The sequence below is a fragment of the Pseudorasbora parva genome, chromosome 13, assembly GCF_024679245.1.
Source record: "Pseudorasbora parva isolate DD20220531a chromosome 13, ASM2467924v1, whole genome shotgun sequence".
Taxonomy (NCBI): Eukaryota; Metazoa; Chordata; class Actinopteri; order Cypriniformes; family Gobionidae; genus Pseudorasbora; species Pseudorasbora parva.
In genome coordinates, this window is record NC_090184.1 from 31802000 (window position 1) to 31820384 (window position 18385).

The 18385-nt window shown below is 38.5% G+C and overlaps 1 protein-coding gene across 4 annotated transcripts in view; it reads right to left on the minus strand.

Moving 5' to 3' along the window:
- Positions 1–18385, minus strand: part of csnk1g2b (casein kinase 1, gamma 2b) — a 69901-nt gene that overhangs the window by 35233 nt on the left and 16283 nt on the right. For all 4 annotated transcript variants that reach the window (XM_067413947.1, XM_067413948.1, XM_067413945.1 and 1 more), the window contains one exon: positions 9123–9192. In XM_067413947.1, the coding sequence (XP_067270048.1) occupies positions 9123–9192 (70 nt within the window). The remainder of the gene's footprint in view (positions 1–9122; positions 9193–18385) is intronic.

The following is an 18385-nucleotide window of genomic DNA, read 5'->3' on the forward strand; positions in this document are numbered from 1 at the left end:
AACTGCAGCAACTGGTGCTGCTATGACCAGGAACCACAACAATCACATCTCTGAGATCAATTACATTTTATTCATTAATTTTATGTCAGATGATGTCAAATGTCAATTTCAAAATGAGTGCAGAATACTGTCCAAATGCTGAAGTTGTATTATCCTTACACTTCTCTTAAAAATAAATTAAGCCAAATCACAGAGACCGCAACATTGATTTTAATATCAGTGTCAGGTAAGAGTAATATGCGTGCATATAATTTATGGAAGTTTATTATAAACAGCCACTTTTATAAGATCATGTGAAATTTAATTTTTTAATCCATTTGAATTCTATCAATAAATAATTAGTTTAAAGAGGTGTCATACGTGATCTTTGCAAACACCGCACATGACCTTCTTTAAAGCCAATGTTATAGAAAACAATTAAAAGAATTAGGATATCACTTTCAATTATGTGCAAATGTATTTTTTGCAGCTCAAAATTTTGTAAGTTCACAAGACCAGTATTTAATTAAAGATATAATATATGTTTTTGTTTTACTTATTTTTCACAATAAAGTGATAGATATTTGTGATAGCCTATGATATGAAAGGGTTAAATTATGAAAAAACAAGAGACAAGGTGACACACACACAGAGTAAGAGAGACCCCCTACACACACACACACACACACACACACAGAGAGAGAGAGTGAGAGAGACCCCATACACACACACACACAAACACACACAGAGAGAGAGTGAGGGAGACCCCATACACACACACACACACACACACACACACACACACACAAACACACAGAGAGAGAGAGTGAGAGAGACCCCATACACACACACACACACACACACACACACACACACACACACACACACACACACACACACACACACACACACACACAAACACACAGAGAGAGAGAGTGAGAGAGACCCCATACACACACACACACACACACACACACACACACACACACACACACACACACACACACACACACACAGAGTGAGAGAGACCCCCTCCACACACACACACACACACACACACACACACACACACACACACACACACACACACACACACACACACATAGAGTGATCCTGAGAGGGGGGGGGGGGGGGGGGTTGTGACAGAGACACAAAATCAAACCAATAGCTTATTGGTTCTCATTTTTGTCCTTAAACAAAAGCCATTAATCTTCTAATTTTTAAGTTACACTACTTTTTTTTTTTTAAAGACACTCAAATGTGTTTTTTCCTTTGTTAGTAATGTTTTTTTATATTTATATATTTTTTATTAATAATTATTTGTATTTACACAAATATTTAGCTAATTATATAAAACAATATTGTCAATGCCCTACAAATAAACTGGTTTTATACATTTATTTTTTTATTCAAACCCAGAATAATATGTTTTATCCTTTAATGCAGGCCAAAGCACAGCATTGACAGGTAATCTTTTTAGACAGAAGAGTGGCACACACACAGACACACACACACACACACACACACACACACACACACACACACACACACACACACACACACACACACACACACACACACAGACAGACACACACACACACACACACACACACACACACACACACACACACACACACACACACACACACACACACACACACACACACACACACACACTTACACTAGTGTCTGGTTCACTATCTTTTTGGAGACTCATAGATGTAATGGTTTTTATGCTGTACAAACCATATATTCTGTCCCCCTACAATGCCCCTAGCCCTAAACCTACCCATCACACAAAACTTTCTGAATTTTTACATTTTCAAAAGAACTCATTATGTTTGATTTATAAGCTTTTGTACCCATTGGGACCTCAGTTTAGGTCCCTACAGTGACACGTGTCCCCATGAGTCTGTGTGCATTCAGGTTAAAGTCCCCACCAGGCTAGAACAACACACACACACACACACACACACACACACACACACACACACACACACACACACACACACACACACACACACAGTAGTAATGCTGAAGTATGCTGCAGGCAACTCAAATCAGCTCAGCCCACCCCCATCCACAACACACACACACACACACACACACACACACACACACACACACACACACACACACACACACACACACACACACGTCTGGTTCACTATCTTTCTGGGGACTTATAGACGTAATGGTTTTTATGCTGTACAAACCATATATTCTGTCATCCTACACTGCTCCTGCCCCTAAACCTACCCATCACAAAAAAAACTTTCTTGAAAAGAACTCATTCTGTCTGATTTATAAGCTTTTGTACCCATTGGGAAGTCCCCATGAGTCTGTGTGCATTCAGGTTGAAGTCCCCACCAGGCTAGAAAATCATTCACACACACACACACACACACAGAGGCAAGGTTTTTTGCTTGAAAACTTATACAATATTGCCCTCTACTGGTCATTTAAGGGAGAGCACAAGTGTTGAAAAAACAGGGGAAAAAAACAGAAAAACAGCCAGTGTGATATATAGAATAACCAGCAGGTGGGAGTATAGCCTTATTTATGAACCAGGTACTTGTGTCCCTATTTTGTGTTTTTTAGGCTTTTGCTACGGGAACACCGTTTGAGATATCCAATAACCGTTCGCATTTTAGCATCTTCTGTATATTTACTTCATGTTGTCCGAGTTTGGAGGAGATTGAATGAATCGCTTTTGAGGAGAAGGTAAAAACTCAGAGCTCGCTTTCCACTTCTTGTTATCTTCCAACCAAATTATCTGACTTCCTGTTGATCAGAGCTAATGACTGTAAATTAGAAAGTTGTCCGGCTCGAAATGTACAATATATATACCGAGTTTGGTGAATGTAGATAAAACTAACCCCCCGCTTTGGACAAAAGATGGCGCTACTGAGCCCCTCTACCACGCCCGTTTCTGAATCTTTGCTTGCATCTTCTGGACATTATGTCTTATGTGTGTGTTGAGTTTCATGCAATTTCAAGCATGTGAAGAGTCTCAAAAACACCAAAAAAGATTATTAGACTTTGACACGTTGCCATGACAACAGTTTTTCTAGAATCAGGAATCCATTCATATGTCTATATCTGCCATGTTTTGACATAATACTGATGAAGTTTGAAGTAAATCGGGTGAAAATAAGATGGGGATTTAAAGCATTTTTGAAAGTGCTACACTTCCTGCTGCCAGTTGGTGGCGCTCTAACTTTGCCTCACAAAAGTCATATCCATGTGATCGGCCTCTTACAACGAGCACACAGCTGAAGTTTCATCAAAATGAATTAATGTATGCAAAAGTTATAACACACTTCCTGTTTCCTTTTTCTCGCCCTAAATTCGTCTCTTCGCCATGGCCAAACCGTTTGAGAAATCAGAAAGTTGCTCGCAATTTAGCATCCTCAGTGTCTTGACTTCAGGCTGACCGAGTTTGGTGCTGATCGGGTCAATCGTCTAGGAGGAGTATCGCAAATTCCAGAGCATGCGTTTTCCGAACAACCCATAATAGCTCACTTCCTGTTGGGCTGACACATAACTTAGAGCACGAAAGTTGTTCGGCCCGAGGAGCTCTATATGTGTACCGAGTTTCATATATGTACGTGGAAGTGTGTTTGATTTATAGACCACGTTTTCAGACCCCACTTTAGGGGGCGCTGTCGAGCCCCCCTGCCACGCCCGGGTCCCAGCCTCAGCCCGGCCCTGATGGCCGCGCATTCTGATGCGTGTGCAAAGTTTCAAGAGTTTTCGAGCATGGGAAGGGCCCCAAAAATGCCCAAATAGTCGGTAAAAAAAATAATAATATATAATAATAATAATAAGAAAAATCCTTAGAAGAACAATAGGGCTCTGCGCCCTTTCAGGGCTTGGGCCCTAATAACAAATAATCCTTAGAAGAACAATAGGGCTCTGCGCCCTTTCAGGGCTTGGGCCCTAATAATTCTTAGAAGAACAATAGGGCTCTGCGCCCTTTCAGGGCTTGGGCCCTAATAATAACAAAAAATAATCCTTAGAAGAACAATAGGGCTCTGCGCCCTTTCAGGGCTTGGGCCCTAATTAGGCTATTGTTTATTGAACTAGGCTTCACCATTCATGCAACACAATTCACGATTGCAAAGTCAACTTGTGTTATTAAAAATATCATAAATCATAAATATCAACACCTACAAAAAAACTCAGTTTTACCCCAGTATGTTTCTTCTGTGAGTTTATATTGCTGCTCAATTGTTTTGATTTCTCCACGAATGTCTCTCACAAAGAGACGTGCAGTGCGAGCCTCAACGCTCATCAATCGCTGTTTACACTGAATATAATAAAAACAACAAAATCTGAATCATTCTCGCGTTTCTGGTTATTTTTATATTTTATTTGTCCCAGACAAAGAATGTCAAGCCCTTGGCTTAGGCTACAGACAGCGCTGTATTCTCCTGTGACCAATAGTTTGTCTGTATGTGTATTCAGAGGTAGTGAGCAACGGCCTTTCAATATAATAATATATAACTACGTTAATGCGCGATAAAATAATTGTTGGCGTTAATTAATAAATGCGTTTACGTGATAACGCGCTAACTTGCCCAGCCCTAATAATTTTATATATTTTTTATTTTCATTTAATTGTTTATATCATCCACCCCTAGCACCATGTTGCATACAAAAATAAATCACTGTACTACTTAACAATATAACTACCAGAATTCTATAACTACTAAAATGGCCATAACGATCATTCTAAATGTCCGTACTAGACTGCACCGAATGTCATTTTTGTCATGTCATATTTACATTTGAAGCTTCTATTGAGGTTTTATAATAAAGCTAAGTAAAAATCCTCAAACTAAATTCAAATAAAGTCGAACATGGACTAAATGGAGCACCGAGCGCCAAGCAAAAACAAATAGGTCTACATATTGCAACATTTTTTGTAATATATAATTGTGTAACAGCTTATAGACTGCACTTGAAGGTGAAAGTGCCAACAAATCTGGAATATTTTGTTAGATTAAAAACATGTTGTTGTGGAAATTATTAGATCTATCTTTTTTCAGTACAGGACTTTACAACGCTCTGGAGTTATTGGAAATGTTTGTATCACACGAATCGGTAACAATCCCTTACAGCCACCGGCATCATCAAAGCTCTAAACTAAAGCAAGGCTAAAACCTCTATGCCAGTCAATCTCTTAAAACAACTAGAAAGTTGCTAGGCAATAGTGACACGCATCTTCACTGGTGGGAAAAACTAGCAAAAACTGAAACAATACGTGGCATACGGCATCTGTAATTTGAATGGTCAGCTTGACCGTTATGGTCGTTCTAGGTAGAAATACTTAGAACTCTTTTGTGTTGTGTAATTTAAATAAAATAACAATATAAGAACAATATATATGCACATTTAGGAAAAGTCAGGGAACTACAGCTATATGGGTTTTAATTCCCATTATTACATTGCAAAATATAAAAATGTCGAAAAGGCCCGACCTGGTAGTTCTACTGTTAAAATGCAATGTTACAGACCAAAGCAAATAGTCTGGTACAAATAACAGGTGTTCTGCAGGATTAGGTTTTTTTTATGCTGTCCCAAAAAAATCTGTGACTCCACAAAACAAGACCTCAAGGACACACAGTTCTTAACTGCTGCCCAACAGCAGTCAATTTCCAATTCAATTCCAGGTCGCCTGTGCCAGATCCCACGTGTGCGCGCTTTGGCCCAATGGTCAGATGCAGAGGCACATGAGACGCACTGAGACAAGCCTAGGAAAGCCCAGCTCCAGGGGGATTATACAAGGATTTACCTGATCTGGCAAACGTCATTCCCACGGGTGGGGGTCCCCGAACACGCGCACACACCTGCCTGCACTTTAGCCAGCCGGATCTGTTTGGAAACCACATTGATGATGGATGTGCCCATGGCAAGACTGCAGCCAGGAAGCTGACTCATCAAAGCACCAGATCCGAGGTTAAAACCCAACGCCAACTCGGCAATCAGAGGGAGGAAAATTACAACCATGCGCAGCTAGAACACTTCCCTGAATTGTAAACAAGGTCATCGCAAGTTCTTAAAGTGTTTCAAATTATACCAAAGAAAAGAAAAATATGACTAATTATTATAGTGACAGAAAGCAGGGTTATGAGAGGAAGCACAGTCCATTGTATCCATAAATAAAGCCTGTGATGTGCAGTACAAAGACCCTAAAAGTATCTTTGTACTTTTGTACAAACTTTGTTTCTCAAAGCTATTTGTTGCATCTGAAATTGCATGCTGTCTGAGTAGGTACTACATTTGAATTTAAATGTACTTCACAACCACTAAAAAAAGTTCTTTACAGTATGAATATGGGCAGTAAGAATGAAATTCTGACCAACTACATCCACCATGTTACAGTCACACGACACGACAGTTGCATCGCTTTACTTTCATGTATAAATTCTCTCCCCTGGCCTCATGGGATAATAAAGTGTCCATTGAAAGCACACTTCAGAATCAAATAGGTCATCCGGGTACGTTTCGCCTACTGCTTTCGGTTACTATGTATTCGGATATGCTACTCATTTTGCATACTGTTCTTGCATACTATATGGTAGGGAAGTATTTGATTTTGGATAGAGCAATTGTTGTGGGCTTTAAATGTTTTCACCGTTCCACTTTTAACAACTTCATTGACGCTAAAGACCAACAAGGATATTTTTCCTGCCATTTTAAAACCCCACTTGCTCACATCACTAACAGAGCCGGAGTGAAAACAACACAACTCATTGTTCATCAAACACATGTCCTCTCAGCGCAGACGCACTGGAATGCCAAAGTTAGCACACATGCCCGAATGAATGCTTGCATATTAAAGATTCAGCATGCAGCAGGAGAACAAGGCCCTGATTCCATTAGCAGGACAGTGGAGAACAATCAGGGACTGAAACGTGATCGTTCCGCCCGGCACAGGTTCCAGTGTGATTCAGGAGATGAGAGGGTTTGCGTTATCTGTCCTGCTGCATAAAACATCCACAGCCTGAACTGCAGAGAGTGCCATGACCCCGTTTTTCCCAGATGTCACAGATTGAACGCAACGATTGAAAAGCCACTAACCAAGTCACAGTCACAAAATGCAACTCGGCTAAAAATAACTCGAAAGCTTTAATCAGCAGCACAATAGCAATTAAAAATTTAAACACAAGCTATTTTAAACAAGAAACACAAGCAAACACAGCAGCAATTTCTCCATTCATTGCACTTTAAAATGCTCTAAATAATTGACAGAGGAATAAAAGTGCAAGGCATTTAAGGTGTACAACTGTCAATGGGCAAAACAAAGATCCTATTTATGATAAAAGTGGGATTGTGAGATCACATTATCCGCAGTTAGAAAGAGCAATACACCCCGAGAAGTATCCTAACATGACCGGGACTCTTCTCATTTCCAGGACAGTAGAGAATTAACACTCTACTTTAGCTGCAGGTTTAAGTGAGCAGAGGTTCTCCGGTGGCTTAAGACAAGTCTCACAATGGCAGATCCTTTGAAAGGATTCCTTGGGAAAGCTGGAGGTCTGGTTTAGTTGGCTTCATAAAACCTTTAGATCCAGATTTGCAACTGTGAATCACTGGCCCCCACTGACTTGCTTTGGAAAGCGATGTTCACTTTGAAGTATAAGGATATGCATTACCAGAAGGTAAGGTTGTGTAAGATCCAATGTCACACTGAGAATCATAGGCCGAGTAATGTAAAACTACATTTCAAAATAGCAATGCATTTTCTAGAACGAATAAGAAAGCAGCACAAAAGTCGTTTCACTTTTAAGATGCATGCATCTGTTAGGCCTGAATATCTCTTCACATTTTGAGCCTAGTGGTCTTTTGTTATGTCCCATGTCTGAATCCTGTGGTTTAGGCCTTGGATCCAGGGTAAGGATGAATTACATGCACTGGCAAAAAGGCATCAGAGAGGGAGGATATAATCTAACACTCTCTAAACTGCAAAAAACAGTCTGAAGCAGACAAGCAAAAGAAAAGTTAAAATGTCTTTATTCTGTGGAACATTTAAGATATTGAGTCCAGTGTTGTTCTGGACCCAAAATACTTTGTATGAACAAACATATGAAACCTACTTCACAATATCTTTTGTTTATTCCACAGAATAAATAAAGTCCTACAGAGAAAGACATAATGTTGAGCAAATGCCTCCAGAGTTTTCAGTTGTGTGTGAATTATCCTTTTAATATACCTTTAAATCTATATCATAGAAAGTTCTATTACACTTGATAAAAGACAGACTCAATGTTCTCAGACTAAATGTTCTTCCATTTTGTGAAAGATCTTGATCAAAACAGCAGCAGCAACCTAAACATGATAGCCGGCCATGTTTATTTTCTCTCTGCACACCCATGGACATATGGCTTTCTTCTCGAGAGCAATCAGTCACGTGCTGGACATTCGATAATGGCAACCCAGCCGCGAGGAGTCATGTAGATATAAATATAGCGGGCCTGCCTTGCACGCCTGCACTTTCACTGGCTATTAATGTTGCAGGGGTGGCAGCAGTGGCTCCGGTGATCTGGCAGGGGATCAGATCCCGGCTGTGGAGACAGGCGTTCGGTGAATGAGATCATTGCATTGCAGGGTGGCTACAAGTCGATGTGAATAAGAGCAGCACAGTCAACCTTCCGGTTCAGTGATCAAATGGACGGCTGCACCAAGGATTTGTACAAGCTGCTCATCCTTTTCATTGTAGAGCTTAAAAGGATCAAAGTTCAGCCTTCTCTTCACGACATGTATGGTAATTACAATAAAAATGTCCGGGAGTAGCGGACCAATCATACAGATTTAATCCATTATAACCTCCTTCATAAAACAAATGATTTTTTTTAATCTAGGAGGGAGACACAGTCATTATGCAATAACACATCTCCTCACAGTGGACTTCACCTAGGTAAACTCTCACTTTATACCCCCTTAATCACAATCCCATTTTAGACCCAGTGTCACTTGCTGCTGATGGGTGAAACAGCCACATCAAAAGGTTGGAGCTCGCCGCCCCCATAATTCTCAGCACACAACTGAAGGATGATCAGTCTCACACAGGATGAGGAGGTGGTGCTTTTCATAAACCATAAAACACATGATTCTCGAAAGGCTGTGGGGCTTACCTGAATTTCCCAGCTGTTTATAAAATCTATATTCCAAATGAAGTTGAGGTGCTCTGGATTTGATTGGCTCCTGAAGAAGAAAAAGACTAGGCATTAGAGGACTATAGAAAAGTGATCAGAGAATCTCAAATATAAACAACATGACAATCCACAGCTTTAGGCTAATATAAAATAAAGGTAAAATCGAAACATTACATTTTCTTAATCACTAAATACAAATACAAAAAATCTGAGCCCAGCAAGAGTAAGATTTATCAGTGCATATGTAATAAGAGTTTAATAATAAATGTTTCTCTCATTAGTGTCACATGATCCTTCAAAAGCCACTCTAATATATGATCAAGAAACATGTGTTAAAAGCTGTTGGTTTTTTTGTTATCTCATTTCATTCAAAATGCAACTTGCTGTCTTTCATCTCTGTTTTTGATTGTACTGAAAATTAATTCATAGGACTTTACTATTAATACTACTATAATATTGTTGCAATCATATCTGGATTGTTTTGTACACTGTACAATATGGATTTATGAACAGGCAAGATTTAAAACAATCTCAATTCAATATGTGACCATAATATGTGGTTATTACAAAAATCTGTGTAATAAATGTACAATGAATATACATTATTATCTTTTAAATGTCACCCTAGTCTTGTTTGGACTTGTTCATTCATCTTTGTCTCAAAGCCACTTGCTGCAAACTTTTTTCAAGTGAGTGAGATAAAATATTTCAACTCAAAACAATATTGTGTCCAATTATTTTGCAGACGTAGTCTTGGTATTGAGGTCAAATTTAACGTGCCTTGCGTTCGCTATATAAAACAGTGGATGATGGTCACGAAGACGGCAGATTTGAAGCATTTCCACCTTTTGCAGCAACCTTCTTCTTGCATGTTCTGCAGACAGGATAGCCATCCTCGTTAAAATTTCCCTTAGGACTTTTGTGAAAGCCAAAATATGACCACACCTCAGATTTTCCTTTTTAGAAGGATGAAAAATCTCCCAGTGCAGTCACTGCCACGCCACATTAATTGCCAATTTCCTTATGCAAAATATGCGAGGCTTGCATGATTTCATAATCCCTGCATTTTCGTTGCAAAAAACACATATCTTAGCAAAAAGTGTGTTTACTTCACACAAGAGCAGCCATTTCACCCTACTGCCATGGAAACGTTATGAAGTGACGTAATTGCATCATCCTCGCAAAGCTGCAAAAACCGCGATGAAACCATGATGAAGCACGCAAATCATTATCATTTGCCAACAAAAATAAGCCTGTGTGTTACATGACATTTTTACAGATATTGTAGCATATTCCTTCTGTAAAGCTAAAGAACTTGTTTGACTCATGTTAATGTTACAATGTTTTGTAAGTTTCAGCCATGTGTTTATTAAGGTCTGGAATAAAACAAGATGAGAACTTAAATGTTCCCATCACTTTCTGTGATGTAGTATGCTTGCTTATCATATGAAGTAATAAGAAATTACTCTTTTTTTCTGAGACCGGAAGGTAGTAGCCTAGAGAGAACAGAGTGTTTGGGGAATTACTTTTTTAAAATCTTTTTCATCAAACCGTGGTTTTCGCAAGTCCCCGCAATTTCATCGAATAAAATTGCATAAACATCCTGCATATTCTATTGCAGTTTTTAAGAAAACGTGCCTCAAAATCAAGGATATTTACCTGCAACAATCAAAGAAAATCTGCATTTTTCTGGAAGGACTGTTTTGTGAGACTTTTGCACAAAAATATCAAACAAGTCTATGCATTCTTACAACAGCCTTGTGTAAGAAAAAGACCAAAACCGAAGTCAGTTCCCACTGAAAATTGTAATAACGGCCCGAGTTTTTTTCAGATATTTTCAATAAATGTATTGATCCAGTTCACAAAAACAATCTGAACGATTCCTTCCCAAATGGGTCTGATTTAGTTCTTGAATTCAGACTCACTGAATCAGTGGCGGCGGTTAACAGCTAATTTAAAAGGAAGATTATCAGTGAATAGCAATTTATAATTGACCCTTCGCTAAGCCCAGCCCTCCTTAGTTAAGCTTTGCGCCTGCCACATCTATTACAGTATGTATGCGCCGGTGTCAAGACAAGGAGATAGAGTCAATTTTAGCAAACCCGAACAGGTGAAATATCTGAGAGAACAAGACAAAAGGGACTGCAGTATGCATTTGCAGGATATATCCACAACATACTATGCAACCGATTAGAGAATAATTCAATTAAGCTTGAAGCTAAAGCCTTTAGTCCTAGCGCATCAGCCGATGCCTCATATGTTCATGCACAGCAGGGTAAGTGAAATTAGAAAATAATCAAATAATTAAAAATCAAACAGCTTATCAATAAATCTTGTGGAATAAACACAAGAAATTAGCCTGAACACTTTGCAATGATTTTCCTGCTTATATTTAGCGCACCAGGCTACTGCTAACACGTTGTGTGTCTAATCTATCTTGCACTAGCCAGAGATAATGACCTTATACATCAAAAAACTCTACAGTTACTTAAATACAGCCACCAATGGTCAATGTCATTTCCTCTCTCAAGACCATTCGTGATTCAGATCGCGTGTCAAACTGTTCACTTGTCTTTTTTTGTTTTGTTAACCCCCTTGGTATCATAAATGGTATCGAATAGTTCTATTTTTCATGGTATCGTATTAAAATGGAAATTACAGTATCATGACAATACTACAAGTACCATTCAGAAAGCTATCACCAATGTCAATTGAGCTATTTGTTCATATCATTTAAGATGATGTTTCATGAATACAGATGGCACGTGCACTACAGAAAACTGAAGAGGGAAGGGAAAAGACAAGTAAACACCAACAACAAGACTGTATCAGTCCTCACAGTCAAACTAACAGCGAGTCTTGTCACCCTCCCACATTGTCTTTGTTATACAGAATCCCTCCCTGCACCCTTTATATAAGTCAGGAGAGATTGCCTGGAAAAAAACTTTCCAGTGGTTAATGGCCTGTAACAGAACACACTGAGCAAGTCCTCAATCAGGTGTCATGTTACAGAGTTCAGCAGTCTGGACTCTCAATCTCCCAGGGCCTGCTAACACCCAGCGCTCAGCGTTTAGTAGCATCTACCTGACCACAGATGTGCGATCATGCCAAAGACCAGGGCAAGAAACATGACCTTAATGATGTAACGGTGGCTCTGTAATTAAAGCTCTAGGGCTGGTAATGAAAAAAAATATCATAAGTTTAAATCTCAGGTGTGTTATAGGGTGACCCATGAAACCAATAACACAAATATACTTGAGTAAAGTACTTAACCCCATGTAGTGCTGGGCAGTATGGCGATATCTTTTTGGTGTCATCTACGTAACAGTACTGTATTGGTATATTATCTACAAAGCAGTACAACTTAAAAAAGTACAAAGTACAACTTAAAGATATCGACACTAGTTAGAGTGAGATGAAACATGCATGAATGAGAAAATAAAGAGCAGGACGTGCATGATATTAAAAGACAATCCCAAATTCAGTTCTCTTCGGAGGCTTATAGCACGTGAATGGTCAAATACATTTACACGCAACCAAATAGATCATTAGTAATCGTACTGACAATCAATACGACAATACAAATCTTAATCGGGCTGAAAAGCCTTCATGTTAACCCCTTAATCGATCCTGTTGAGCTTGATCCGAATGAAATTTCGATCAGATTTTTTAAACCAACAAAAAAAAAGAACCAATATAGAAGAATAGTTATGTGCAAACAGCAGGAAACTGCATATTTGTGCATTGTGCGCAAGTAAAACAAATCACTTTGTTTAGCGTTCATGTAAACACTACATAATATCATTGCGCCGCTGCACTCATGGTATGGCAGCAAAATTTCTTGATTACGCAGGAATGAGAGTATAGTTCCTAGCCATATAAGCCTAGAAAACGTTTATTTCCCATCGGTCTTAGTGCATGATATAACTACAGAAGAGTCAAGTTTTAAATAGGGGTGTGCCGGTTTCAGAATTGTTGACGACGGTTATGATGTGAGTCAAATGTGACGGTTCGTAACATAACCATCTGTTATAGGACAACTTAGTTTGAATAAAAAATGCATTAACAGTCTGACAGTCATAAACAGGACTCAGGCCACAGCCTGTATGGAAAAATAAATTGTTAACTTAATGTTTGAAACAGCAGGTTATCAACTTAATCGATATGTGCCACTATATGCAATCATTCCAGCTTTCAGTTTGACTACCGCATCAGATGTCGACGCCGTCCTCTCCAGCAGCAGGAATTTGTTTACGGATGCCATAGCAACTCTCAACGGCCACCAGGACTTATACGGTTTGATAAAAGATATTTATTTGTTGTAAAGTGTAATAATCATCTCAGAAAAAATAAATTCTAATGTCAAGCGCAGTTAAAGTAGTTGATTGTTTGCCTACATGTGTAGGTTTAGGGACAGTGTCATTATGCCAACGTTATCTTCATAACTTCTTACGAAATAAAAAGTTTATCCCTCTCTTGTTAACATTATAGCTTGGTGCATGTGAGCGCGGTGTACACTGTGTTCATCATATAAGGACGCACACTCAAAAGTAATCCGGTCAGGTCATGTACATGGTGAAGCATGTTGGTGTATTTACGTGCCAATTTTGCTAAGAGCGGATAGCGTGTTTCATTGTCTCTCCACATTGCTAGTGGATTAGCCATAGGGTCAATTGGTTGTTCTTGAAGATAGCGGGTTAATTCCATGTCAGCGCACGCTCTGATCGGTAAAGGGGCAGAGATTTCAGACCTCCGTTTATCAAGGAGATGATGATCTCCAAGATTTCTCTTCTTGGTAGGGGGAGCAACGACCTCTCCCAAATCATCTCCAGCAGTAGCAGCCTCAGAAGAAACACTAACTCCTCTGTTTCCCTCGTCTGCTGATTCAATTTCCCCCCGGAGTGCATCTTTTTTTTTTATGTTTGTAAAAAATATTAAGAACACAGTTTTGGCAGTTATAGAGTTCTAATGACAGTGTTTAATTATAACCGTCAGTCTCACGGTTATATACTAACAGTCACACCCCTAGTTTTAAATAGGAAAAATATTGAAACTCTTTGGTATTTTTTTGAGCAAGATGCTAACGGTCTAATCAGATTCAATTATCTATGCTAAGCTATGCTAAAAATACTACTACCCTACCCGAAGATCATCTTAATGGATCTGACAATGGTAAAAATCAACTGTTTATCTCTATGGGAGTTGGAAAATGAACCTCTTTTCTAAAACAGTGGCATTTTCCTTTAACTTCAGTTTTCGGTGCTGCAGGATCCTTCAGAAACCATTCTAAGATGCTGGTCTGGAAAACAGTTGTGCTGCTTTTTTATTTATTTATTTGAAGGTTTTTTTGATTAATAAAAAATTCAAAACAACAGCACTTGATTGAAATAGAAATATTTTGTAACAATATAAATGTCTTTACTGATAATTTTGATCAAATTTAATGCATCTTTGCTAAATAGAAGTTTTTACTGTGACTTCGGAAGGTAAAATCAGTAGAGTAAAGGCTGGGTTAGGTAAAACAGTGCAGACTAAGAGAACTCATTGCTCTGGATTCTAACGGTTCAATCCAGCTCATGTTACTTGCTCAGAAAACGAGCAGACACAGCGGGGCAGAGCTGCATCTGTTGAGCTGTGATGTAACAGTGGTCAGACACACACGGCTCTTTCCAGGAAGAATAGTGAAGGGATCGGACAGATTAAGCAAACCAGAATGTCCATCCAAATCTCTCAGTTAAGCAGAAGTGGAGGGGAAAAAAGTATAAAATAATTTAAGGATGTAAGCATCTGAATGCTAATGAAACATTAGAGGACAGAGGTAAAATTCTGTCATCTACTCACCCTCAAGTTGTTCCAAACCTGTACCAGTTGTTTTCTTCTGCTGAACACAAAAGGAAATATTTTGAATAAATGTCAGTAACCAGTTGATGGGCCACAATGACTTGCACAATATTTTTATCCATATTATACAAGTCAGTAGGGTCCATGAACTGTTTGGTTACCCATATTCTTCAAAATATCTTATTTTATGTTCAGCTGAAGACAGAAAAGTAAAACGTTGAGGGTGAGTAGATGACAGGATTTTCATTTTTGGGGGAACTCTCTCTTTAAGCATCTAAATATAAAGCTAGCAATCGTGATGTATTCAAATCTTTGGGAATCTCCTCACAGTTTCCAGAGGCTTAAGTAACTTTGTATTGCCTTCAGTTTTCTATTTAATGAGAAGGAAATGATCTGAAGCAGTTAGTGAATTCCATGCAAACTTTTGACACACCGTTTCTGTTCATGCAAATGAACATTCTCATGAATCACTGCTATAAACAGGATGCCCAAGGCATTGGCACGGGTTCCTAATATGAGCACTGACTGTGCCTTGTGCAAATACAAGTATTCAGGGCCCTGTCCCAACACCAATGGACAGCTCCACCCAAAACCACAGACATGTCCAAAGAGCATTATACTCATAAGAAATATTAGGAGGGAAACGCACAGAGCGCAAACAAATATCAGCAAACTACTTTATTCAAAACTAAACTGAAAATGAAAGTCGAATAAAGGTAGTGTTTATATGTGTTAATTCAACCAAATTTCATAAATAATTACAAAGAAAGTAACACATTGAATGAAACGCTATATTTTACTTTTTTTAGGAATTGGTTGATTTGTGAAAAGTAGTCGCTACTATATGAAAAGGATGATTAGGCTAGATGACATTAACTGAAAACTAAGACTAAATAAATTACTCATTAAACATTCATAATACGAAAGACCAGAAACAAGTAATTAATTAACAGGGTCACATTTGATTAAACTTGATTATATTATTATATAATATACGGCCCATCGATGTACTGTAACCGATAACATCAACGGGTCAGTTTCATTTCCTCTTCGACTTTCCAAATGACTGAGATTTAAGTATGAATGTTCAATCTCCCCGAATGAGACAACTGTAGGCAAGCGAGAGGGAACCACGAAAAGCATTTCTACAAACTGAAGCTTTAATGTCATTAAAAAGCTGGAGAGATGATAAATCCACTGCGCAGAAATAATTCAAGTCCATGATCTCATTTTAATGTGACGTTCTGGGCCTTTACACCCATTCCATTATGAAACATATAATCCAAAAAAACGACTGAGAGAGGCTGAACGGAGTTAATCCTTGTCAGTCAGTGGTAATCGATGATATCATCTGCTCCATTAGAGGACTTTAGTACATCTTAACATGAAGGATAAAGTATCACTGGCTACAGGCATTACTTAATTAAAAAACCCATTCAATGAGAGTTGTCTTATGATGAACGAAGCAATGCAATGCACTGAGTACATTTGCACAGTCACATTACATTAAAATATTTTATTTAAAAGACTAAGGTTAACATTGGATAGAGGAGTGAATTCAAAGCAGATAAGTCATCTATTGCTTTGAAATACCCTACAATTTGTGAGATTGTCCACATAATGACCTTCAAGAGATTATGCTGTGTGTAATCTGTGCCCTAGTAACGAGCCTCAATGTTTATATGCATGGATATTTTCAAGGAGCTAATCATCTGGAATAAATTTGTAACTCTGAAATTATCTCATTAAGCGGACTGAAATTAAGGAATTCAAGCAGGAGACACTTAAGGAGGTAAATGCGCAACATTCCCTGAAATGTGGCAAAAAACTAAATTAACTAGAACGTCTGGGCCCCAAGGAGCATCTGTAATGGCAATTGTGAGTGTATGTTTTGATGAGGTGTTAAAAAAGCCAGGTGGGGATCCATCATAATTGCTGACATGGGCCAAAGAGGGAACTTTGCACATCCAGCAGCCCACAGAATGAGAATGCAATGGATATGCAGTACTGTGCAAACTTCTAAGGCACGTTATTTTTTCACCCCCAAAAAATAGTTAAGCCAGTTATTTAGATATTTTGCTGTAGTGTGTCAATAAGAAATAACAGTTTACTTTCCAAACATTCCATTTCGCCATTAATTGTAATAAAATTTGACTTAAAACCACTTTTTGGGTGAGAATACTAACATGCCTAAGACTTTTGCACAGTACTGTATTAAAATCAGTACTGCACAGTACTGTGTTTTAGTGTGCACTTTATTTCCAGTAATACTTCATGACCCTCTTGCCCATTCTTATTAGAGATTTCAGTAAACTACTTATTCTAAAAAAAAAAAAACAAGTCAGTGAGTTACCTAAATAACTAGTTGAATAATCAGTTTTAAAGGTCCCGTTCTTCGCAATTCCATCTTTCAAACTTTAGTTAGTGTGTAATGCTGCTGTTAGACCATAAATAATACCTGTAAAATTATAAAGCTCAAAGTTATTGCCAAGCGAGATATTTTATTTAACAGAAGTTCCCTTTCAAAGCCTACAGCGAACGGCCGGTTTGGACTACAGCAGGAAGTGCAGGGATGTAATGACGTCACTAAAACCGTTTGTTGACTAACCCTCCGCCCACAAGAACACGCAAAAAAGGGGGCGTGGTCTTGTTGCTCTCCCACGTGGAGAAAAGAGCGCATTCAGCGCTTGCATCTCCCCGTTATGGTAAGAGGCGGGACCTTTCCGGGCAAAGTGCGCTAAGCTGCTGTCCAATCACAACACGGGAAGCGCTGGCCCAATCAGAACTCGTTACGTGTTTCTGAAGGAGGGACTTCATAGAACAAGGAAATCATCAGGCCGTTTTTAGGACAGAGGAAACAGCACTGTACAGATCAAGTAAATTCTGTGAACAATACTGTGTTTTTTTACACACGAAACATGAACTCATGTTATATTGCACACTGTGAACATAATCAAAGCTTCGAAAACACGCGAAGAACGGGACCTTTAAGTCCTGTATAAATTAAGCAGTGTTTTAAAATGTATATAAAGACAGAGTAGGTTTTACAGTGCAAACTTTCTAACAGCTAAAACACAGCACACATGCATGTTATTTAGTATTGTCAGTAAAAATAAAAATTAATTAACTGACTAATCAACTAAGTATGACTTACTTTAATTCTGCTAATAATTTAAAAGGGATAGTTCACCCAAAAATGAAAATTCTGTCATTTACTCACCCTCAAGTTGTCCCAAACCTGTATGAGTTTCTTTGTTCTACTGAACACAAAAGAAAATATTTTGAAGAATGATTGTGGGGAAGATACTATGGTGGTCAATGGTTGCTCTCTCTGCTTAGTTACAATCATTCTTCAAAATATTTTCTTTTGTGTTCAGCAGAACAAAGAAACTCATACAGGT